Genomic DNA, 24,937 nt, shown 5'->3' on the forward strand with positions numbered 1-24,937 from the left:
GCAACACAAGCTCTCCAGCTCCAGACTCTCCTCTGTTGGGAAAGGGTCAGATGGGTTTGGCTTCCTACATGAGATTAATGTCCTGGATACTCTGCAGATGGCTTCAGACCAGGACTCCTCAACAGTCCTATGGCCCTGGAAGCTCACCCCCAAGATACCAATTGTTATGGGTCACCTCAGTGCTCACACTACTTGACCTTTCTGCCACCCAGCCACATGGCATAGCTGAAGTCACTGTACAGCACTACAATGGCTCTGTCCTCTTCAGCAGGAGCTGGAGAGCTATTTGAGCATCTGCTCTTCTCCCGAGACATCACCTGCAGTCCCCCAGGATCTGTCCCACCTACCTAACCCCCCCCTCCCCCACACACACACTCACTGACATCTACCTGCTGGCAGGTCACCAGGAACACGAATACCAGGGTAGTCAGCTGCAGCTCCTCCCTACAGATGCAGTCACCACTTTCAGTTCCAGCAGGACACTAGCCCTCAAGTGAGCAGCTGACTCCCATTAAGCCTGAGCAAGGCAGAAATACCAGCTGGGAGGAGGAAGTGTGTAGCTAGGCACTGACCTCCCCTTCCATCGATGGGCTCTGCCTCCAGTTGTCGGAAAGCCTTAGGCTCTGCTGCCTCCTCACCAAGTCTGGAGGGCCAAATGTTGCATGGAGGAATCCCTTTCCCACCTCCAGCTCACTCAGGGGACAGCACCCCTTTGGAGAAGGGAGCTGACCAACGAGCCATGCATGTGTCACCTCCAGGCTGGGTAGCTCTGTGGCTGGACCCAGAGGCTGCAGCATGCCTGCTGCAGCAGCTGGCCTCTGACAGGCTGCACTGCTGGAAGAGTACATCCCCTTGTGCTCCACTCTCCACCTGCGTCCAATCTGTGTCCATGGGGAATACTTTGGCTCTTGTTTCTGGTCTTTGCTACATACAGGACTGCCAAGGCAGCCAAGAGCCAGGAGAAGGCAGGCAAGAGAAGCCAGGGTAAAGCATGAGGGAGTTGGAGAAGGCTTCAGTCACTGAAGCCTGCTTCCAGAAGCAGGTTGGCTCACCCAGTCTGCCTGCTCTGAGCTCAATGAGGGGCTCCCTTATGGAGAGCTGTGCCACCAGGGGCCAGGCACAGGAATGTAATGCTTATTGAACAAGTTACCGATATTACAAGAGCCCCACACAGAGCCTAGGCCAGACTCTAGCAAACACTCTGACCCTTTGACCCTGCAGCAGTAGGGGTTATAGCAGATCTTTACCTTGCACTTCTAGATCAAGCCATAGTCTAGCCCTGGACCCAGCCTGGCCCCTTCCTGAAGGGCCATGTTGGTATAGGGCAAACTGACCTGCCATGCCCACAGCAGTACCTAAACCACAGGAACCAAGGGTCCTGGTCCCCACACTGGCTCAGAGATTACTCCAGGAGCAGGAAGAGCCTCCCTGCACCTCCTCCTACTGCAATTCAGGCCAGGAGAGCCAGAGCATCCCCACACGGTGCCCTTAACCCCTCTGCATGAGCAGAGCATCATGGTAGTGGCAGATGTTCTGCTGCAAAAACCCCATGTTCTCCCCCTGCACTGGGGAACGCATTGTTGTGCTGCTCTGTGCAGCTCCCCCTCACCCCAGATCCTCCACACCACATTAGTTAGGGCTCTCTGGAGCGGCCTTCCTGGCAACACCGGCCATCTGCCGAGAGGAGCTGAGCCCCAGGCAGGAGCTGGCTTTGTTTGCGCTAACTGGGGAGGAAAGGTGAAGGTTAGACCTGACAGCGTGGGGCTGGCTCTATCCCCTTTGGAGAGTCTGGGAGGAAGTGCCTGACAAGTGCTGTTCTCGAACGTGCACAGTAGAGGATTTAGTTGTGTGCTTCCGTCATCACGTTGCTCGCCTCCCCCACCATGTGACATGAGTGAGACAAGGGTGTGGCCAATCGCCTTGGAGCGGGTGGCTGGGGAGAGATGAACTCCTTTGATGCCTAGTAGCAGGTTTTTCCTGCCATGGTTCAATGAGATTCCTCCCACCTTGCCCCTCAGGGCTAAGTAAATCCTAGCTTGTTGGGGAGAAGTTCAATGTAAGATGGTGCCATGCTGTGGTGCCATATTGTGCTGCCAAGTTGGAGATGTGGGTTAGAAAGAATGCCTGGCATCTCATTCCCCAGGCTCTGGTGGGTGGGTAGCGTGAGGCCCATGCACTGATTGCCAAGGAGATATGGGCTACAGAGATGGGCAGAAGCTTGCAAATCCCGCTGTGCACCCTGGAGAAGAGATGGTTACCTTACCAGTCTTTCCAGACGTGGGGGCCATCACGCTTAGGAATGAAGCTGTAGGACAGCCACTCCACTAGCGGCAATTAGGCATCACTAGGGTGTCCCATCTCCAGGGACAGCTCTGAGCTTCAGGGCTAGCCTGCGCTGGCATCATGGCTGGCGTTCACTAGGGACATCAAAGGAGGGATTTGAGAGAGGGAGGGAAGGCAGATGGGATCATTTAAGTCAGTGATTTGCCACTGTGGGAGTCCCCCTGGCAGAGGCTTGCAGCCGGCAGCATCACACAATAAGCTGTCACAGGTGCCCCAGCCCATTGGGCTATGGCATCATCTCTGGGAGGGCCACAGCAATGCCCAGATAGTATCAATAGTGAGACGGGTAATCGTCAGTGAGCAGGTTACTGAAAGCTTCAGAGCTACTGGAGACCCTAGATGAGACCCTAGACCAGCCTTATACCATCACTTGCCATTGAGCAGGAGACATGTGCACCAATCCCATAGAGCAATAGCTTGGCTGAAGCTATTACAGTGAGTCACTCCTAGCATTATATCCAAGAAGGCAAATAGTATGCACCCCTCTGGCTGCCACACCACCAGGGGATGGGATCCCTCAGGGATGGGCAGATGAGCCATGTGCCTGGACAAGAGCCACATGTCACAGGTCTGGCTTTACTTGGGGTAGTTTAACAATTTGTTACGGGTTCATAGTGCACATTTTAGGTCTCCTGGCCCAAGACAGAGTTACAGGAGCATCTCCAACAGGCTATGAAGCTGCTGAAGCCCAGTGTAGGGGGACTAGGTCCCACACTTCAGGGGAACATCCAGGCAGACCAGCATTTTTGCTCACCCTGATTTCCTGGGAAGGAGCAGCTGCAGTGATGAACCTGTGGAATGGTGTATGTGCTTGTATGCTGCGTCACAGTAAGACCAGTGCCCTCTCTACTAGCCACCGTAACCAGTGTGGAGGAAGGACTCTGCCAGTGGTCTGTTTTGTTGCATATTGAGAACAGGGTTTGAAGGCCACTTACTCGGCAAAGATTTTATCCACAATTCAAGAACTACAGTCCTCAAATCTAATCTCACCACCACCCTGCAGCCCCACCCAGCTGGGCCTCTGCAGCAGCAGAGGGCTCCTGCCTATGGATTAGGTGGCTCAGAGCTGGCAGCAGCTAAGTAATGTTTAACTCCATACATTTTTATTGGGCACCTGTGCACTATGTGGGAATGCCTCTGAGGACATGCCAGCTAGAGATCACAGCATGGGGAGAAACCTGGTAGTGACTCAGAGCTGCAGGAGAGGATATTCTTCCAAAACTACTTTAATGAAGAGACCTGATCAAGCTACAGCCCTTTGCCAGACACTCCTCTTCCCTCCCTGTCCCCAGAGTGGGAAAGGCCAGGTGACTGCTACTTGCATGTGGATGAGCTGTACAGACTTATACAGTTTTGAAGAAGTTAACGCATTACTGCTCCATTCTGGCTGCATTGTAGTTAGTGCCAGCTGCCCAACCACCCAGCACAACATAGCAGCACTGCCTAGGGCAGAACTCCTGCTAGTGGGCATTAGCTCTAATACTGCTTCCTGCAGGGCATCTAAGGAATTCTAGACACACCAGCCCTGTAGAAGTGTAGCCAACTGAGAAGCTTTTAGAGGACTCAGGAGCTAGATGGGCAGAGCTGATCTTGTAAAGCAAGTGCATTAATATCCCTCTGCATAGGTGCTGACTCCATGGGTGCTCTGGGGCTGGAGCACCCATGGAGAAAAGCCCCCCTATCAGCACCTCTTCTCCCCACACCTGCAATCAGCTGTTGTGGCATGCAGGAGGCTGGGGGGAGATGGGAGAGGAGCAAGTACATGGCATGCTCAGGGAAGGGATGGAGTGGGGGCAGGGCCTGGGGTTGAGCACCTCCCAGCACAAAGGAAAGTTGGTGCCTGTGCCCCTCTGGCTCAAGTCCTAGGGAAGGGTAGGTGAGGCTTCCTGGTCTGGGTAAGCCTCCAACTGGATTCCCCTTTCAAGGCCATTCTTGAAGCAGTTGCAGCAACTACATCTCACAACAGCCTAGGGCTGTATGGAGAGGCGCAGTATGCTGACTAATCATCTATGAACCCTAGTCATTCTAGAGTACGGTATCCCAAGTCACTACTGGCCCATTTAGAATGGGCATGTGTACTTCTGATATTTAGCAGAAGTGCAGGGACTTGAGCAACCAAGTGATTGTCAGTCAATACAAGGGCAGGCCGCTGCTCAGTCCAGCCCGATGCAGCTTATTAGCCTGCTGGACCTCACCTATGTAGTAAAATGCCAAACCATTGGCTAAAGAGGCCCAGCTGGGCAGAGAAGGTCTTGCCATAGTTCAGTCTTTGATGGGTCCTGATGGATAGGATACAGGACACAAGCCTACATGTGCTAATGCCTCAGAGCTACATGGCAACAACAAGAGTGACTAACCATGGCCCTTCGCTGCACATCAGCTGAACCCAGACACATTAAGACGCAGCAATACACAGCTGAGGCTCCAACAAGGTTAACCATCCATGGTACCTCTATGGCCTCACAGCCCTGTGGCCCCACACTGGGAGACAGGGCTGGGCTTTTAATCCCCACTTCCAGATGGGGACCTGAGGCAGAGCCATGGTGACTTGCTCAGGTCACCCAAGGCTATTTGTGGCAGATCAGGGGGCAATTCTTGCTCTTCCATGGTCCAGGCAGGGCTCTAACCACTGAACCTGCCTTCCTCTGCCTCCCCATGGTGATGGCATGCTAGGTTTAAGTTAGCACATTGTGGGTCCCAGATTAGAGTTAAAAGTTTAAGATACAATAGGTTCTTATCCCTCCTCCCCTGCAGGGCATCACTACAGGCAGAAGCATCCAAAACCTTAACATGTTTGGATTGGGTTTTCAGTGCAACTCTCAACAGGTGGTGGTGGTGGGGGGGGGGGGGTTAGTCACTGGTCTGGGCACCATTACAACATCCTGGTACTTTGTCCTTAGGGATTCACTCAACCTTAGTTTCATTTTAGTGTAGGTGGTCTTGGAATTCCTTGGATTTTAACAGAACATCGGCAGATACTAACCTTTAACAAGGAACCCAAAAATAATGCAATGGCTCCATATTCAAAAAGCTGGTAGTAACAGCCTTAAGTCTTATTTTAACTTTGAAAGGGCAGATTCATAGGCATGCCAAAGCAGCCTGCAAGCTCCAGTTGTGAAGCTTTATCAAAGCAGCTGCAGCAACCTTCTAAATCTGGTCCTTGCCAGACTGGAGCTAGGACATGGGGCTCAAGAACCAGGCTCCCTATGGGTGCCAAGGCTTCTGCCTCAGTTCCCCTCCAGGGTTGCCCTGGTGCAGCAGAGCCATGGGGAGCCTTTTGAATACTGCTCCCCAAGCTAGCACATAGCCACAGAACATCAGAGATCAGTAACAGGTGGGCAGAGACATCTACCAGTGAAGTGTCCTGACACATGACCAGTCTCATTACTGGAAACAGGATTACTGCATACAGACAAGCTATAGAAGGGCAAGAATTAGTTGAGTTTGGATTTGTCATCTGAGCTGTTGACCTGACCTTGTCTATAGCATAACCATTAACTCTGCCTAGCTATTACTGAGTTGATTCATACACAGCCTGTGCACAAAGTTCCCATTAGTTTTAGCAATGAGAAGTTTGAAAAGCACCATTCAGGACAAAGCTGAATCTCCCAAGTACCTAATTTAACTAACTCCTATGGAACCCCTGCCCCACGGGCAAATGGAATGCAGCCTTGGCTACAGTCATGACCTGCCCCTCCATAAGCAGGTTGCACAGCTTACTGATCTGCCAGCATTTCCTCCCACCAGCCCTGCTGAGCAGGATTCTGCTTGGCTCAATGCACTGCCAGCCAGCCAAGTCCCAAGGGCAGGCTTCCCCTGCTGTCGGCAGCCAAGCCGACTGAACCTGCAGTGCTAGAAGTGTCGGGCTTTCACTGCATGGGGCAGGTGACCTCAGGCTGCCTGTTACTCAGTAGCCTGCACTTTCATCAGGGCCCCCAGCACAGCCTGTTTACTTAGAGCAGCAGCACAGGAATTCACTCCTCTGCTCGGTAGGTGGGTCAAGGTGCAGAAGCCAATGACCATGCCAAACATACAAAGAGGAGGAGGAACAAAGAAGGCTCTAAGTTAATAGTTCCAGAAGGTGCGGGAGGGCTTCCCTTGGGAGCAGGACAGCTGGGCATGACTCACCTGAGCGTGAAGGGCAGCAGCGGCGGCAGCAGCGGCTGGGTATGTGAACGCGGCATGGGGGATGGCAGGGGTTAGCTCTGTGGTGTACAGTGGGTAGGGAGCCCACGCCTCTGGAGATGCTGGAATGAGAGCTGCTCCAGCCAGGTCATCTAGACATTTAGAAACAGCAGTCAGTATTTGAGACGTGCGCCAACGGGGAACAGAGCTGGACTCTGCAGCAGCAAGACCAAGGCTCAGCACTGCTTTGCTTCCAGGAGAAGTCCCTCAGGGAAGATTAGAGATCTAACCAAACGGGAGTTCCTCTGGAGAGCCACTCCTCTGCCTCCATGGCCTGAATAGCTTGCACCCAGAGCCTGGTGCAGCTCAGCCACCAGTGATCAAGCTTAGGAAAGTTATGGCTTGATGTGCTGAGAAGTTTAATGCCAGTAATGCCACCTCCTCTCCTGCCCCAGAGGGGAGATCTAGCTACTGTGGAGAGCAGGAGGGGCTAACCCTGACAGCCTCTATAGTTCAGAGTACTCATGCTGCTATCTACACCTGGTAAGCCCTTGTACATGGAGCAGGCTGACCCCAGCAGAGCCCACAGGCAGGTCCTGCTGCAGCTGTGGGTGAAGCTCTCCCACATTTCAGTGCCCTCCCAACAGCCAGACTGTTGCCTGCAGCTGTAACACTGGCACATCTGAGGCCAGGCTCCTGCCCAACATGGGCATTAATGGCCATCTAGACAGCAACAAGGGAAGCAGCTGCAGAGCCCCTCCTTGCCCAGCGTGGCCCTGGTGGCTACTCACAGGGGTCCCGTGCGATGAAGTGCGCGCCCAGGGCAGGGTGGATGTTGGTGGGGTTTGGTGTGGCCATCAGCTTGCTTTTTGCCATCTTGGTGTTGGCTTTGGCAAACTCCAACCGCAAGGTCTGGGGGTTCTCTGGGTCGAAGCGGATACCCTGCAGGAGGGGAGCACAGTCTTGCACTGAAGCCAATTCCACTCCCCAGGTGGGTTCAGATAAGCTGTTACTAGTCACCTCTCCCTGGCTAGGGACCAGAGCCCAACCTGTGACAGCCAGTTATGCAGAGCGTAGCAGGGTGAGGCCAGGGGACACTAGACCAGAAATGGAGTGCTTGATTCACCCAGGAGAGCTGGCTCTCTAGCACTGGGGAATTTTTCCATCTTGCCAACAGGTACAGCTGATCTGGTGTTGGAAGCATGTGGACAGGACCAAGCCCCACACAGCACCATCTTTCAGAGAGTGGGTGAGCTTTGCTCAGGGCAAAATTGACTGTGCTGGAGATTGGAGAGCCCTGTTCACACTGGCATTTGCTCCTGTGGGCAATGGGCAAGGCTAGATGCCGGGTAACACTGGGTGGGGATGCACTAGTGCAGAAAAGGCTGCAAACTTCTTGCACTAAAGACAGGAGTGTGAGGCTGAGCAAGCCACAGGCAGCAGCTGCTCAGCTCAAGTAGGGGGAGGCAAGATGTGCTCCCCAACATGCAATAGCCTGGCTTGTCACCTTAGCAAGATTTATTAGATGGCTTAGGGGCAGGATGCTATGCAACGGGGAGGAGGAGGCGGCATACATGGCTGAACAGGTGTGCACTGCTCATCACATCCCAGCAAGGATAATGCCATCAGTGCACCTGCTAGCTCAGATACATTGGTCCCTGGCAGACACCCAGATGCCATGGTGATGGAAATGAAGCCATAAACCCCTACCACCACCCCCCACAGATCTATGGGGCCCACTGTAAACCAAGGGCTTCAGAAGTTTGATCCATGATAGCTTCCTGCTGAACTGACTTGTCACCCTCCCTGCTTGATGGCACCTAGCCATTCAGCATTAACAGCAAGGCAGCGCTCCTCTGGCAGGGCTACCACAGGGGTGTAGCTAACTGCTACCCAGCAATAGAGAACCAGGGGTCTGTAGTCCTCACATCTTCATCCACAAATTAGGGCATTAAAGGCACCACTGAGCTCTGCCTACAAGCTCCTACATTTAGAATAAGTTTGGTAACGGGCTCTTCAGTCTAGCTACTGAAAGTTACAAGACCCAATGGCTAGATATTGAAGCAAGATGAAGTCAGACCTGAAATAAGGTGTACACTTCAACTAGTGAGAGTAATTAACCATCAGAACAACTTCAAGGATTGTAGCAGCTTCTCCAGAGGAGATTGGCGGTTTTTCTAGTTCAAAGGGAATTGTTGTGGGGAGTCTCTGGCCTGTGCTATACAGAGGTCTGACGAGAGGATCACAGGGATCTTTGGGCCTTGGAATCTAAGACTCACCCTCTGCTTGTTTGACTATCCCACAACCAAGGGGAGCCAGAACTCACCCAAGTTATGCCACCCCTACACTCCAGTCTGACAAGCCGGTTTTGCAGCTAGTATCTCATTTCACCACATGATTATGAATGAGGCAGGCTGTTGTGATCAGGTGGTGAAAAACCTTTGCCTCCGAGCTAGAGAACCAGAGGACAGGAGGCCTTTAGTCTTCAGCAGAAAGGTGTGATGGGGAAGGGAGAGGGAAAGCTGGTAGTGAACAGAGGGAAGCTGTCCAGTATTTGCTTTGCCCAGCTCATTAGTGTATCAATCAGCAGATAGGCCAATGCAATGCTCCCTAGCTGTGGAGGAGTTCTGAGCAAATGAAGTGCATTGCATTGGCTATAGCTAGTTTCTAGAACAGGCTGAAGTCCTAGTGCAGGTACTGGTCCTTGCCAGCCTATGCTTCAGGGTATAGCTGAGGGGCGGGGATCCTTCACATGCTGCTGACAAGCCAAGTATCCATTTAGCTTGCTGCCTGGTTATAAGTGGCACTAAGCATCAGCTGCTAGAGGTGGGGGTTACAGATCTCCAAATGAACACTGGGGCTGGTTAGCCACACGAGGCCTCAGCTGGAGTCATGGATGGGTACATACGTTTAAGGCATTCTTTGCTGCTTCAGCACCAGATCGGCTATCGAAGGTAACGAAACCTACTGGCTGGAGGAGACAACAGGAGATTAGGTCTGAGCGCCTCCTCCCCTGCTACTCCCTCCCCAAGCTGCCAGCACCATAGCCTCAGCACCAGTCAGATCAGAATCCTGCAGCATTCAGAGAGCAGCAAGAGGCCAGTGTGGCTGCTCTAAACCATAACTTAGGGGCAGAGAATGCAGAGAAAAAGGCCAAGAGTCATACTATGCTGCCAATTCCTGCCCCCCTGGTGCTTCTTCTGGCCTGGGCCCAGGGCTGCCCTGTTTGGCCTAATGATCCATCTGCATAGTCCTGTCACAGCACCAGACACCACAGGGTTTTCTTTCAAGGGCACAGAGATCCAGTCACCCTCAGCTCTGGCTCTGAACAATGTCTGAATTGCAGCTCCAGCTGATGTTTGAGCTAGTCTGGGTTTGGGGGACAGTTTTGCCAGGGAAGACAAGTCATAAGGGTTGAGGAGCAGAGTGTCAAATCCCAGCCCCTTTATCTCACCTGTGGTGATTTCACATCTTCAGAGAGCTGCACGGACACAGGGCAGCAAATTACCCCACCTCTGCAAGAGCCAGCACGTGCTTAAGCCTTGGGGGTGGGAGGGGACACCACTACTTCCATGCAGCCAGACAGCTCAGGTCCTGGATTAAGCATTCATCCCCCCCACCTCCCCCATCTATGGAGTCTGGGGAGCTCTGCATAGGAAGGTGCGACACCTCCCTGTACCTAGGGCAAGAGGGCCCCAGTTACCCATGGGGATTTACACGAAGAGGCTCGGAGTTGGCAGCATCACAGCTCTGCCTCCTGTTGCTAGGCTTTCCTGCTAGCACTTGCCTCCCAAACAGGAGGGACCCAGCAGGAGACTGGTTCTGTGGCTACCCCTCCCCAGCATTGTCAGAGGGGGGCTGCACTGGACTGCATGCCAGCTTTGTTCACACAAAAGCACAGCTCTCAGTAAGAGGAACAGTAGGGCCATGTCAGCTTGGAGTGACAGCTCCCACATCTGAGGCAGAGGCAATGCAGCACCTGCTGAGCTTGTCCGATACTCACAGGCCTGTGTCCTGCCTAGGCTGGGCAACCCTCACCCAAAGGATCTCTTCACAGCCATAGACTGCCTCTGCCCCACCACTGAATCATCAAAAAGGCCTCTGATCTAGTCTGCCAGCAAGATGCTTGCTGCCTACAAGAGCTGGCAGGTTAGGCTCAACTGGACAAGAAGTGGAACAGGCCAGGTGGGGGCTCAGCATTCTACTCCCTAGGGGGAGTCACTGATGGTCCTGCTCCAAGGCTTGCTGCTGCCCAGCCATGCAGCAGAGGTGGCTGGGAAGACATTTGGGAAAGCTGCACCATGGGCTGGGGGCCAGGGTCTGGATGCAGGTGTGAGCAGGGACTGAGGAGAGAGCCCAGGTTACCAGAGGATGGCAGTTCACCCTGCAGGGACTGTGGCATCCTCCCCGAGCCCCATCCTGGGAACCTAATCCCTGCTACACCAGAAGCCATGGAACTAATGCCCAGGGAAGGGGAAAGGAGATAGAATAAGGAGAGTTACCTGTTTTGATGTTAGTTTGATCAGTGATCCTTCATAGCCCTGGAGAGAGACCAGAAAGTTAGGACTCCTTAAAGGTAAGGCAACCAGCGAGGTGTCCCAACACCACAACTGACTCCAGGAATCTTCCACCAGCCCCAGCTAGTTCCTGAAGCATAACTCTGGATGATCCAGCTGTGGTGTCTGAGCTGTTAGCCTCTCCTCCCAGGCAAGGACAGCCTGGTCCCTCTTCTCACCTCCCACCCTGCTGGACTTGGCAGGCATTAGGAGTGCTCCGTTCCCACCTGTGCATGCTGGACAGAGGTTTGGAGAACCTCCAAAAAGCTACTTAGTAGCAAAGCAGCTTCCCCAGGGCTGCTCACAGCAGGAGTCAGGTCTTTAGGAGGATGGACAGAGGAGGCATCCTAAGTTACATTTTTGATTCAGAGTCTGTTCAGGAAGCTAGATACTGGGAGGGGGGGCACATTAACCCCAGTAGCCCAGTGGATGCTACTGCCGGCCAATGAGGAGGTTACTGAACAGGAGGAATACTGGAATGGGTATCCTGTATCTGGTCCCAGTCAGCTATTGTTTCTGGTCCCCATGCATCCAGAGCAGCAGCACTGCCTAGACCTGTGGTTTTCAACCTTGTTTCTTTTGCAGAGTCCTAAAAAATTTTGAATGGAGGTGTGGACCCCAGGGGTCCACAGGCTGAAAACCCACTGGCCTCAGCTATACAGACTGCAGACCAGGGCACCAGCATCAGTTTAGTTTCAGACTATAGTCTGGGTTTATAGCTTCCCGGACCAGTTACACACACCCAGGGGAGATGGTTTGTTGTGCCACCAGTGATCAGGTTTGTGCAGTGCTGTGCACAGGGCCTCACAGGGTCATTAACACTAGAGGCAGCACCCCATGCAAGCCTGGATGTCTCTACACAAGTCTGTGGCAGTGTATTGCTTGTGCCCCCAACCCCTATAGCCTAGAACAAGGGCTAGCCCAAGGCACAGTATGTTCTCATCCAGATAGGACTGGCAGCATTTGGAAAGAGGAGGAGGAGTCTGTGCCATAGCAGTGTGTAGTGGGGGGAGGGAGGGAGGGTGTACAGCCCCCTCCGCCCCGAGGAAGTCTGTTCCCCAGGTACACTGGAGGGGGAAGTTGCCTTGGTAGCTGTTCAGCATCTCTACCCAGCTTAGCTACTTCCCAGCCCCTCGGTGATTACCAAGCAAAAAGTTCAGCTGTCACACGGAATCTGACTCACCTGGGTCAGACATTTCACCCCTCTGCACATTAGGAGCAGGGGAGCTCTTCACCTCCCCTTAGAGTAGCAAACCGCAGCTAGAACATGGGACATTCTGCTCCCTAGGGTTCTCCGGTGCAGTGGGGAGCAAGCAGTGCCTGCAGTGGCTTTTAGTACATTGGTATGAGCTCCTGTGAAGGGGGAACCACCAGTGGGTCCCAAGGGGCACCTTCTGGGTTATCAGAGGGGTATGGTGAGCTCCAAGCTCCCATTGACCCTCGGCTCAGGACAGCAAGGGATTGATGGCCTGCAGTGCCTGGGACAGAAGGGATAGCCAGCTGAGGCTTCTGTTACTTGACTGCCACCATCATTAGATGCCTCACTATTGTGACTGAGCATCTACCAGGTTACCCTGAAGGGCTCCTCCCTGACCCCCACTGAGCAGCAGCCCAGGTCCCTTCACTCTTCCCATTAGACTTTCAGACCCAGTAACATCTCCCCTGCCCCCCACCCCAAAAGAAACACTCCCTCAAGCAGATGGCAGCCTGTGCTGCCCAAGGCAGGCTGGCTGGAGGACCAACCGGCATGTTGCTAGCAGGGCAGCCCACTTTAAATTAATGGAGATATCCTATCTCCTAGATAGGTACAGGACCTCGAAAGGTCATTGTGTCCAGCCCCCCTGCCTTCACTAGCAAGACCAAGTACTGATTTTGCCCCAGATCCCTAAGTGGCCCCCTCAAGGATTGAACTCAATCCTGGGTTTAGCAGGCCAATGCTCCAACCACTGAGCTATCCCTCCCCCCACTCACCTTGAACGGTCGGAAGAGCAGGTAGAGCTCTCTGGGTTTGATGTCCACAGGAAGGCCACTGACAAAGAGCGTCCGTACCTAGAAGAGATGGGCCCACACTGAGTGCCAGGCAGGCAGAGGCTGGAGCGCTAGGTAGCGCATGCATTTCAGAGACATGGCCTCACCACATCACCCTTTGCATTCCAGGCTTTTCCCTGGCGAGAGGGGAGCATCATGCCTATGGCAGCATGTTCATGGGGCGGGGGGAAATGCTGCTCTAGCTCTAGAACTCAAGCTTCCTAGATTTGAGGGGAGCAGTGTCTAGCTAGAGAGGTCATTCAAACTGCTGGCTCACCGTCAAAGGCACTGTAGCGCCTCCTTCATGATGGGGTGTGCCTAGAGCTGTTCATTGAGCCAGCATCTCAGGGGGTGCAAGTTACAGAACCATGTACAATCACTGTTCACACCCAAAACAGAGCTGCATGTGCTCCTTTATGGCTCTACTAGGCCCAGACCCTGCCCCTCAGCATGACCCAGACACACGAGCAGGGCCTGAGACATTGCTCAGAAATGCATGAGCATGGATTAGAGTCTGACTGGGAATTATTTTGAGATAAGTTGCTTTGCCTCAAATATCTTGCTGGGTGCACAGTGAGCAAACAATGGGATTGAAATACTGCAGCTTTCCACAAGCCAAGAGGCCATCTTTGCCTAGGTGAAGAGCCCATCTTCTTGGTACGATTACACAGTCCCAGAACATCCTGCTGGGTCACAGAAGTTAGACCTGCTCCATCCCTATTACCAGTGCAGGAAGGGTCTAGCAGGGACTTCAGTATGTTTCTCAAAGTAAGGGGGCCCAGAACTAGGCCTCTGGGTACAGACTTCAAAGTCTGAATGACAGCAAGACCAATGGAGAATGTTCATTGAAAGCCCCAGTGGTGACAGGGTCACACCACATGCACATAGTCCACTGCTGGAGCAAGTTGATGGCATCAGAGTGACATTCCCATCTCTGGCTCAATCCTGCCCAGAGGACAATACCAGGCAGGCTCAGGGCATGCACCCCTTCATGCCTCAATGGACAGCTTAGAGCACTGCATGCTGAGGTCTGTGTCCCTCCTCGTGACATACCCAAAGAGCACACAATGCCACTTCTGAATGTGGTAAGCAATTGGAGGAAGCCCAGATCTCAGCAAGATTGGCTTGACTGACTCTTGCACACTTTATGCTCAGAATTTGGCATAAACAGTGCATATGGAATACCTCTAACAGACCCAGATCTGCCTGTAAGAGGGTCCAGACTCCTGACCCATATAGTGATGCAGGCAGTACATAGATCTGCTAGCTCCTGAAGTTGGTCACAGTGCATAGAGGCTTTCTGCATCCATAGGCATGACATGGCTGTCATGCCTGAGCAGTAAGACCTGGCTGTCAAAGGACATTGTTTGCTACAGTTTCCACTCTGCTTGCAGCCTTGGTTGATGAACTTGTCAGCACTCTCCATGGTGCTCAACCCCACCTGCACCAAGGTTCTGGACTTTGGTCTTCTGTCCAGCATCTTGGAGACCTTGAAGAGTCACAGAACCTTAGAAATGATGACTTCTTGAGGTCCCTCACAGCACTACAAGTCCCAGCCCTGTATTGTGCCAGGGCCAAGGAAACCTAAACCATCTCTGGCAGGTGTTTGTCCTGCTTGTTTTTAAGAGCTTCCAATGATGGGGACTCTACAACCTCCTCCTTGGAAGCCTGCTCCAGAATTTAACCTCCCTTTGCTGCAGATTAAGCCTGTTACTTGTTCTCCATGTCCAGTGAAGGGAGGACAATTGATCACCCTTCTCTTTATAACAGCCCTTGAAGTATTAGAAGACTTATCAGGTTGCACCTCAGTGTTTTCTCCATACTAAACATTGAGAGTCCCCCTCCTCCCCCCCCCCCCCCCGAATCTTTCCTCATAGGTCAGGTTTTCTAAACCTTTTATCATTTTTGTTGCTCTTCTGGACTCTCTACAATTTGTCAACATCCTTCCTAGAGAGTGTGGTGCCCAGAATTGGACAGTACTCCACTTGGGGCCTCACTAGTGTCAAGTAGAGCAGGACAATTACCTCCTGTGTCTTGTATACAAGAGTCCACTTAATACACCCTAGAACATTAGCTTTTTTGCAGCTGCATCTCATTGAGAATCAGTTTATGGTCCACTAATCCCCAGCTCCTTCTCAGTATTGCTACCCCCGCCCCCCCAGCCAGTTATTTGATTTTTCCTTTGTGAGTGAAGTACTTTGTACTGTCTTTAGGACTTTCATCTTGTTGATTTTAGACCAACTCAAAAGGACCATGACAAATTAGAGGACAAGTTTAAATTTCCTCTAAAGTGCTTGCAACCCCTTCCATCAGCAAGGATCATAGACTTACTCCCCACTCTATTATTCAAGTCATTAATGAAGATTGGCCAGCACTGAACCCAGGACTGACCACTGTGGGACCTACTAGATACACCCTTCCAATGTGACAGCAAGTTAATGGTAATTTCTGAGTACAGTCTTTCATCCAGTTGTACACCCACTTTATAGTAAATTCATCTAGATCACATTTCCCTAGTTTGCTTATGAGAATGTCATGCAAAACTGTTAAAAGCCGCACTAAAAAACCCCAAGGTCTGTCATATCTGCTGCTTCCCTCCATCCACTAGATCAGTAATCTTATCAAAAGGAGGAAATTAAGTTGGTTTGGCATGATTTGTTAACAAATCCTTGCTAGCTATTCCTTATAAACCCTATTACCCTCCAGCTGCTTACAAGGGTCTTGTTCGATACCTGGAAAGATCTGGAGCAAATTTATTGAAGTTAAGCTGACTAATCTATAATTCCCTGGGTCCTCCTTGTGCACCTTTTTAGAGACGAGCAAACATAGTACCTTTCTCCAGTCTTCTGGGACCTCTCATCCTCCAGGAATTCTCAAAAGATAATTACTAACAGCTCTAAGATTGCTGCAGCTAGTTGCTTAAGTACCCTAGGATGAATTTCATCAGGCCCTACTGACTAGGTCACATCTGTATAAATATTCTGTAACCTGTTTTCCCTATTTTTAGCTTGCATTCCTTCCCTGTTGTCAATATTGTGTTGAGTAACTTCTTTCTAGTTAAGAAAGGCAAAATGGGCATTAAGCACCTCAGCTTTCTTGATATCAATTTTTAACTCTCCTTCCCTGGAAAGTAGAGGGCCTGCACTTCCTTTTGTCTCTTGTTCTGAATATACTTGAAGACTTATTGCCTTGTGTCCCCCTTGCTAGGTAAGTCATTTTGTGCCTTAGGCTTATGCTGAGGCTAAGGAGCTTGTGGAATCTGTCTCTGGAGATATAAGAGTAGGTTAGATAAAGGTCTATCAGGGATGGTCTAGACAGTATTTGGTCTTACAATGAGGGCAGGGGACTGGACTCTATGACCTCTCAAGGTCCCTTCCAGTCCTAGAAGCTCTCAATCTATGTAGAAAGAGTATTCTTTTGTACTTTAATCATTTAACAGCCAGTTACTCCCTGCAACCATCAAAGTCCAGCAGACCATTCCAGTCCTGCAAGTGATTGAAAATTGCTTAGTGTCTAGTCTTGTCCTGCCTCCCCAAACCACTTTCATTCCTGACCACCTGCAGAATCCACTTTGCTGTAGTTACGATCTCAGCTTGCTAGGTTCCTTCTACCTATCTGGAGCCTCCTTTAAGCTGTACCTGGTCTTGGCAGGCTGGACCCTTGCTGAGGTGAGTCCTGGGGTTGAGTGGCAGGAGTAGCATTTGAGAGTGATGGCCATCTCCTGCAGCTGGACTACCTGCTCCTTTGAGAGACACTATCAAAAGCAGCCACCATCAAGCTGTGCAAGTCAATCCTGCAGCCTCACTGGAGAGGTGACTGGTTCTCATGCAGTACAACTGCTGGTCAGAGCTGCTAAGAAACCAGGGACCCAGCGGCTCAGCCACAGCCAGCATGTAACTGATGAGTAAGAAGCACTAATGGGGAGGCTGGGGAGTATCTGCTGTGTATTTTCAGAAGAGACCAGCCCATTTTGCAAACAGGAAGTAGCTATGTCACCAGTGCTAGGCCTGCACGTGCCTCAGCCATGTGAAACAGCCTTCCCTGTTCAATATTTCAGGATGTGCTCAGGTCCCAGAATGGGATGTTCTCTGTGCAGCAAGATACAGGTCAGATGGTTTTGAAAGTGGTCCTGCACTCTTATCAGCAAGCCCTTGCAACAAGCATGTTAGAAGGGAGAGGCAGCATTAGCTTATAAGAACCAGAGTGATGTGGAGACAGTCCCAGGGAACAGCATGAGCAGGAAAGACCCAGGAGACTGGAGAATACATTAAAGTTTGGTCAGACTCAGGACAGAGATGGATATGGTTGGTAGCCCACTGAATTATGAGCCCATCAACACTAGGAAAGGGCTCCACTGCTGGCTCCTAGAGAGGCGCCCCAACTTCTACCCCCACTGCATTGTTCAAGAGGATTTCACCACCAACGTGGTGAAACTGGAGTCTTTTCAACACCATGGCAGAGACCCAGGTCTCAAGCACCGGCCCATGACAGGAAGCCTTGTTTGGACACCAGCTGGGGGGCAGAGTGAGACTCATCCTGGGGAACCTACATCCACTGCCAGCAACAGGGTATTTTCTTCAGATGGGAAACCAAGCCAGCCAATTCTTGCCTAGGGACCCCCTTGCCTAGAGCGCCCAAGCTGTGACCAATGCTGCCTGTACACACACCCAGCCCTGCCCATTCTTAGCCCAGCCACACCACTGTACTGCTCTACCACACTCAGCCCAGCCCAATCCACAGCAGAAGCTTCTCCCCATCCCAGCTCCAACTCTCCACCCAAGCTACCTGGAAGAAAGAAGCAGGGTGGCTTATCACTTCCTACATCACCAGCACTCAGCCAGGTGATGGAGGTGGTGACTTGGACAATGCCATGGCTGTCTTGCCCAGCTGGTGGGACATCACCTGTGATTTCATGCATTTCACATGCACAAGATGTGTCATTTGCCTATTTCCAAACCTTCCACCTTAACAGGTGGTGTTCAGCATAGGCCAGCATGCCATTGATCCCGCTAGCTCTAGTTCTGGGTCCAGTAATCCCCAGAGTAGTGGAAGACCTGGTCAGAGGGCCCTCAATTGCCCCAATGAGAGACCCTGCCCATGGTAGAGGGGAGTTGATGTCACCCTGTTCTGGACATGTGCTACAGGAAGTGGTCTCCTGTCCAATCACTTGGACATTTCTCCTTCTCCCCCTCCCCAAAAGCCAGAGTTACACCAGCCAACATTACACCATTGATGGCCAGTGGCTGACAAGCATGCCAGCAGAACTCCTAAAGGTTCTAGGAAGTTACTGCAGGCTGAGAGTTTCCCCAGCAATCCTCAAGGGGACACTGTTTAGTCTGTCTTTTCCTTCTGCTTTCTTAACCCAGGAGCAACCCAGCTGAGGGCAAGAGACTGGCTCCTCTGACAGCCACAGGCTCCTCTGTGTCCACTTAGTCACTAGTGGAAAGTGACTTTCACAGCAGCCACCTTCTCACTGTGTGGGGAGGAGCTTAGTGGCATTTATTGAAATCCATTACTAAACAAAATCCAGCCTGGGTAATAAACTTAGCTTAGTGCCCAAATCACTTGGGCACTCCTGATTCCTCATACCCATAGTCATGGGCTTGGGTCTTTTCCCCACACCCCAGATAAGTCTGTTACTTTAGATTAAGCAAGGCCCCCCCACCAAGAAGGCTCAGTGGTATAGTGATCCAAGATCAGGTTAGAATCCAACACTGTGCTGGCTCAGGCCTCAGCATGGGCCCACTGCTGCTTTACTCCATAAGGCAGGCCCCTCTGCATCCCTAGGCTGGCTAGGAATAGGACATTACTGCAGTGTTGCTTCATGTTACAATTTCACCTGAAGCATGGTGGTTGCCCGTGCATGGGAGGAGTTCTGCAGTGTAATGGCAACAGGAAGCAGCCCAGCTTCAGGGCCTTTGGGAGCAGCTTCAGCAGTGGCAAGAGACACTTAGTTTCTAGATCACCCCATATTTTAAACATCCTGAGGGGTCTGACTATGTCAGAGGCCAGAAACAGCTTGACCCCCAGCAGTAAGCCTGGTACAGAGACAGGGCATTACTCAGCATTTCCCCTCCTCCCACAGCATTGTGGGAAGCCTGGGAAGTAATCTGTGGCACCCTCCCAGGCAAGAATCAGGAGAGCAGTCCTCTCCTCAAACAGCTAGAGAGCAGCCGAAATGTACTGTTGCCCGTCCATCATGGCAGTCAAGAGACCAGCAGGCGCTGAGGCAGGAAAGCCCTACATTAATCGCTTTATATACAATACACACAGAAAGATTTTGAAGCGCATTGGAGCAAACAGAGCCCTACAGACCAAGGTTGTCCAAACATCTGTAACTCCACCTCCCTGGATGGTTAAGTGAAGTTTTTAGGAAGCCTTGCAATCAGAGCACCTCAGCAGGGAGCAAACTCCCTTCCAACCCTATGTGCGACTTGAAGATTTGGTTTCTTGGTAAGTGTTGATTTCACCAGACAAGCTTAAGATATTTCCCTTGGTAAATGAAATTTACTGCTAAAGCAGAGACAGAAAGCACTGCCTGAACTAGGAACTTTATTTAAGACTATTTGCCAGACACTCAATGCAATCTAGGTTTGAATTGTTAAAGCTTTCACTTTTTGAATTTCAACTGTCATTAAGTTGTATGAACGCCCTCCCCCAACTGAAAAAAGTCAAAAATAAAGTCAGTTATGAGACAATCAAGTTGTGCCAAGCCCAGTTCTAGAGTAGCGTCCGTGTGCAATATAGGCTGTCACAAGGGGACTGGATAGGAAAGAGGTCAGTATAGACAGATGCTCTTGGCTTTGCTAGAGTTCTGCTGCTAGCACTGGAAGTCAGTGGAACAGAGTGCGGTTCTAAACATCAGCTGTGCCTCCTCTTAAGGCCCAAGGTGCTGTGTGCCCAGGGCACAGCTGCCCTGCCCACAAGGAAGCGGTGCAGGGCTGGTGTGCTGCTAGTCCATCCCGGTCACAGGAGATCCGGCCACTGCACATGGCTGCTGTTTTGCAGAGTTGTGTCAGCTCTGGATGAGATGCAGCTGGGGCCACTTGACGATAGCCGGATGGAATGTTGTGAGGCAGCGGCCTGCTCTAAAACCCGGGACTTATAAGGCTCGAGTGATGCAAGGAACACGGGGCTTGCAAAACAAAAACGGCAGGAAGGGAACATTTGGAATCTTAACCATGAAGATTACAAATAGTACATTTGCTGGCAACCTAATCTTTCAGTCCCAGATATTCTAGCAGAGCCTGTTAATGTCAGGAACTTAGGCACCATGTTAGAGAGAGCAGATTTGGAGAGTCTGAAATGGAGTGCCATACAAAATGCAAACATATCAAGTAGGTGGGTCACTGTCCCCTTCTTGCCCCCAGTCTGTTGCATTCCTCCCCTCTTTAGTACTTTGCCCTTTTAAGAGCCAGACTAAAGCAACTAAATGAATCAAACCACATGTCCCTGTAAGTTCAGTCTTTCTATAGCTTGAGGTTGGAGTCATAGCAACTCTGGTGTTGTTTGGTTAGGAACAGGAGTCATGCCTTAAATCCCAGTTTCCTGCTCTTTATAAAGGGACTTCTCTAACCTATGGACTGAGTGCCTGGAGAGCTGCAGAACCTTAGCTGCCAGCTCAGGATGAGTGAATGAAGCCTGTGGCCCAGCAGACAGCAGTGGCCTCAATTAGAAGCTCAGTGGAGAGGGAAGTCACACCCCAGAAGCATGCTGTTCGGCCCGCTTAGAGGCCAAAAAGGGAGTCAGGTGACCTGATATGGCCCAGCTTAGTGGCAAGCCCCTGCACACAAGCAGGCTTCTCCACAGCACTAGGTCTGTGGCCTATATGGCTGCAACAGCAGGCACTGCTTCAGCCTGGAACCTCCCAACTCAGATGAGCTTAAGCTACCAGCTAGTCATTCAGTACTGGCCTCCTCCCTTCTGAAGAGGGAAGGTGCTAAGTAGCATCAGGTAACCCTGTGCTGCGAGGCAGAGTTCCTGACTGCTCCTAGTCATTTAAAGACAATGGCATTTGGTGAGGGGTGCCCCCCATTCAGCCACATGCCATCTTGGGCTGGTGACTGCCAAGCTGAACTTCCTGATAAGTAGCTCTCAGTTTATTGCATTTAAGACAAGAATGGGAGGGACTAGTTTACACAACTGCTATGCATGGCTGAACATCTGGGGTGCAGCACCCCAGAAGTGGCCATACTACTGAAGTAGGTAGAGAAACATCCAGTGTACACCCCATAGCAGTGCTGCAAGAGGGGAGTGCAGCAAGTGATTTCATTGGTTCACCCCTGCTATCCCCAAACACCAGATTGCCAGTGACATAACCAGGATCCTGACAAGCATTTGGATTTGTTTTTGAAGCAGAGTGCTTTGTTTGTCCACACTGTGACCCAGTTGCCTGAAGACCAAGCCAGAGATGTCTCCACACATTTGTCTGTAGAAGAGAGTTCCTCACCACCACCCTGCCCCCCATGCTGGCAGAGACCATCCTGCCCCTTGGGTGCTTGATGGCAGGGCACTGGCCAGGAGATCAACAGCCAGGGATTTATAATGGCAAGCCCAGCAGGGCCTTCATGGCTTCTCTGCTAGATTGGGGACTGAGCAGAGTGCCCAGGAAGCAGTTGAGGAAGAGAAAGGGGGAAGATTTAGGTTCCCAGTGTGCTGTACATGGGGGGGGGGGGGTGAAGCCTCATTCTGAGAGCTCAAGGAGAAGAGATCCCTTCCCCCAAGACTGCACCATCCAGCTGTGGATGCACAGCAGCCCACCCTCTCTGCTGGCACACAGGGAACCAGACATGCTCAGCCTGGCACATTCAGCCACTACGACTCAATCAAGCCTTTCTGCCCAGCCAAGCTGGACTGACATTAAGTCATGGATAAGAAGGACAGATGGAGTCAGAGGAAGCCCATGCCCACCTGCCCCCCCAGGAGTGTGCCAGTATCTGGGCCCCACAGTAAGTACAGCAACAACTCTGAAAGGGAAGAGGCATGGGGATGGAGGCTTGAGTGTTTATGAGAGTCAGGTTTACAGTGGCAGCCATTGAGAGCAGATATAAATACAGCTGTGCTGGCTACAAGACAGAACCATGTGCATGCACAGGGGGATGTTCCCCTGCCTCTTCCAATAAAGGCTGTTTAAAGGCTCCTATTCAAGCATTTCATCCTCCTGCACATCTGGGTGGAGGAGTGGTTCTAAAACTGGGTTTTAGCCCAGCCACAGTGGGGCCAGGCAGGAAGACAGCACTGAGCTAACTGGGAAGCGGAGACAGACGTGGGTTTCTGCCTGAAGGAGCAGGAAGCCTACAGCTGGAGATTAGCTTGGTGCACCAGGCTATGCACCCTGAGATTACACTCACTGGCCAGGACCGGAAAAGCCTTGCAGTGCAATTGCCCAGCTCCAAGCTAGTTTACTGCTCTGCTAGCCCAGCTCCCCTCTTTGGGGCAGCCTGGGGATGTGTTTTGGATATTGTAGCAGACGCGTTAGCAGCCTGAGCACCTGCCAGAATAGCACCTTTTCACCAGCACTGCAGTCTGTTCAGGGAAAGCAAGTCTGCCATTTAAACTGAGAGCCCATTTCCATGGATTACCCCAGCCAGCTGGACAAGCCTGCCATGAGATGTTCCTCCAGAGGACAGCTGCTCGAGTCCCAAGCACTCATGGCTACCTGAAAGTAACGATTGGAGTCCAGCAAATATACGATCAATCCCAGAAAGGCATAGCCTGTTCCTAGGCCAGCCAGAGGCATTGTTAGCTGCGAGTGCTTCCTCCCTGCTTTACTGAGTACAAGTGTTGAACAGAGGCAGCTAGAGAATAAGGAACAGTCAACATCCTGAAGGTCACTCAGCCAGTCCTTTGCTAGTGTTTATTGTACATGGGGACATAACGCTGCTTGGATTTTGAAGCCTTGTGTCAGTGCTATGTGGCTGGAGCAGAGAGCTTCTGCACAGGTACTCACAGGGAGCCAGCTGGGGAAAGGTTTCCTCACACTGAGGTGTCACATGTCTCCAGTGGTACTAGGGCAACTGGGCCTTTTATATAAACTGGGGTCAAGACCAGATACTGTAGCTCACAGGGTCACCTTGAGCCATGGGACTTTCCTCTCCAGGTAGCTTGTTTAGGAGGCATGTACAAAGTTCAGTCCAGGTCCTAGTAACTGCACCCTCAGAACTACAACTGGCATCGCTTGCTATGGTAAGCGAGGACAAGACTGAACTGCACACCCCTACAGGAGGTTCTGGGTCAGGGAAGCCTGCGCAGCATGTGCTGTAGCTGTTCTGGGGGAACAAGAACATCTGTATCTGTGTCTGTCAGCCTCCCACCTTCCAGCAGCAGCAGGAAGTACATTAGGTGAGCCTGGAAGTCAAGGGGCAGCCCTAGTTGTGTGCCTGATCTGCAGCTGCAGAGAGCACTGGCTTTACCAGCACCTCTGCCTAGCTTATACCAGGCCTATCACACCTAGAAGTTTAGCTTGAGGGACCCACATGAGCAGCTGCAGATACCCTCTCTAGCATCCACAAGGAGCTGGCTCCCTTGAGGAACACCTGCTTAGCTCCCCCAAGCAACAGGTACTCCTGTTTTCCCTTCCAGCTGAGGTCCCTGCCAATCACACCCAACCCAGCTGGCTGCTCAGCCCTGCCAGAGGCCTGGGTGTGCCAGGGCTGCTCAGTCCTGACACCCTGCCAGAGGCCCAGGTGGGCTGCTCATTCCAGATTGCCCTTTCTGTTGGAGTGGACAGGCCTTGCTCCTAGACTGGCTCTGCATCATCCTTTGTGATGCAAGGCAGGAAGAATTCCAGATCTCCAGAGCCATGGATCTGAGGAGCTGCAGGGGTACAGAAGTCACCTGAAGCAGCAACAGGCCTGTGAGCATCCCCACAGCCCCTAGGGATGTCTTGCTCCACTCCACCAGATGAGCTACCAAGTTCCTGTAGTCTTGGCTTCTGCAGTCCTAGTACAGCAGGAAACAAAGGACACCTCTGGGAGGAGTTTAGTCCAGCCTTTACTAGTCCCTAGTTTGGGTCCGTGCTGCTAGAGGTGGGTCTATAGGCAGCACAACTCCAGCACCAGCACATGCCAGGGGCTCCTGACTTCAGCCAGCATCCGTGCTCTGACCCTCCTACTGCTCGAGAAGCAGGCAGCAGCCTATGGCAAGACATGGCGAGGGAATGAGAACCTCCCAATGCAGACATGAGGTGCTGAGCACAAGTGGCACAGGCAGGCAAAACAAACCAAGAGCAGGAAGCCCAGGAGGAAGAGTCTGGAGGCTAAGAAAGCAAGTGATAAGTTAGGACAGAGCAGGGGGGAAGGGAAGGGGCAGCACTAAGAAGCCAGTAAAGAACACAGCAGAGGGGAACTGCTCCCCACCCCAAGGGAGCCCTGGAACAGCCTACCATAAAGGGTGGGGACAAGAGGGCAGCCTTCCCCTCCCTCAAATCCAACGTACACAGCACCCTCAGTGTACCCATGGGCTTGGGGGCCATCAACACTGCAGTGGGAGTGGAGGTAATGGCTGCACTTGTAGGCCTACCCAAGCTAGATTAAAACTAGCGTGAGTGTCTACATGTGCTGCAGGCACACCTCTGACCCAGGCCCTCTACCACAGGGTTACTTCAAAGCCCAGTCAACCCACCTATTGCTTGTTTGGGGACATGTTCCCAAGGACAGCTCTGGATCCTGCCCCTAGACAACTGCTTCTGGAGAGGCCAGGAGGAGCCATGTCTGGCCAGACACACTAAGGCATTTAAGGAAGAGGCAGCTTTGCAGCCATTTTGGAGTTGTTCCATCTCCCCTCCCCCCTGCCTCCCCAACCTCCAAGGAGGGAGTAGGGATCTAGGGTGCCACAGGCTGGTAAGGAGAACCTCTGACCTGGAGAAGATGTAAATTTAGGCCATG

General features: G+C 51.9%; 1 protein-coding gene across 5 annotated transcripts in view; it reads right to left on the reverse strand.

Moving 5' to 3' along the window:
- Nucleotides 1-24,937, reverse strand: part of RBPMS2 (RNA binding protein, mRNA processing factor 2) — a 48,810-nt gene that overhangs the window by 11,738 nt on the left and 12,135 nt on the right. For 2 of the 5 annotated variants that reach the window (XR_006174776.2, XR_002888627.3), the window contains exons 2-7: nucleotides 12,996-13,073; nucleotides 10,971-11,009; nucleotides 9,377-9,439; nucleotides 7,260-7,410; nucleotides 6,472-6,620; nucleotides 2,264-2,417 (exon numbers count right to left, since the gene is read on the reverse strand). Coding sequence is in view for 3 of the 5 variants with exons in the window: in XM_005280942.5 (XP_005280999.1) it covers nucleotides 6,472-6,620; nucleotides 7,260-7,410; nucleotides 9,377-9,439; nucleotides 10,971-11,009; nucleotides 12,996-13,073 (480 nt within the window). In the remaining 2 variants the exon portion in view is untranslated. The remainder of the gene's footprint in view (nucleotides 1-2,263; nucleotides 2,418-6,471; nucleotides 6,621-7,259; nucleotides 7,411-9,376; nucleotides 9,440-10,970; nucleotides 11,010-12,995; nucleotides 13,074-24,937) is intronic. The other 3 variants (XM_005280942.5, XM_042851645.2, XM_024103973.3) reach the window with 2 other exon arrangements.

The sequence above is a fragment of the Chrysemys picta genome, chromosome 10, assembly GCF_011386835.1.
Source record: "Chrysemys picta bellii isolate R12L10 chromosome 10, ASM1138683v2, whole genome shotgun sequence".
In the NCBI taxonomy this organism is placed as follows: Eukaryota; Metazoa; Chordata; order Testudines; family Emydidae; genus Chrysemys; species Chrysemys picta.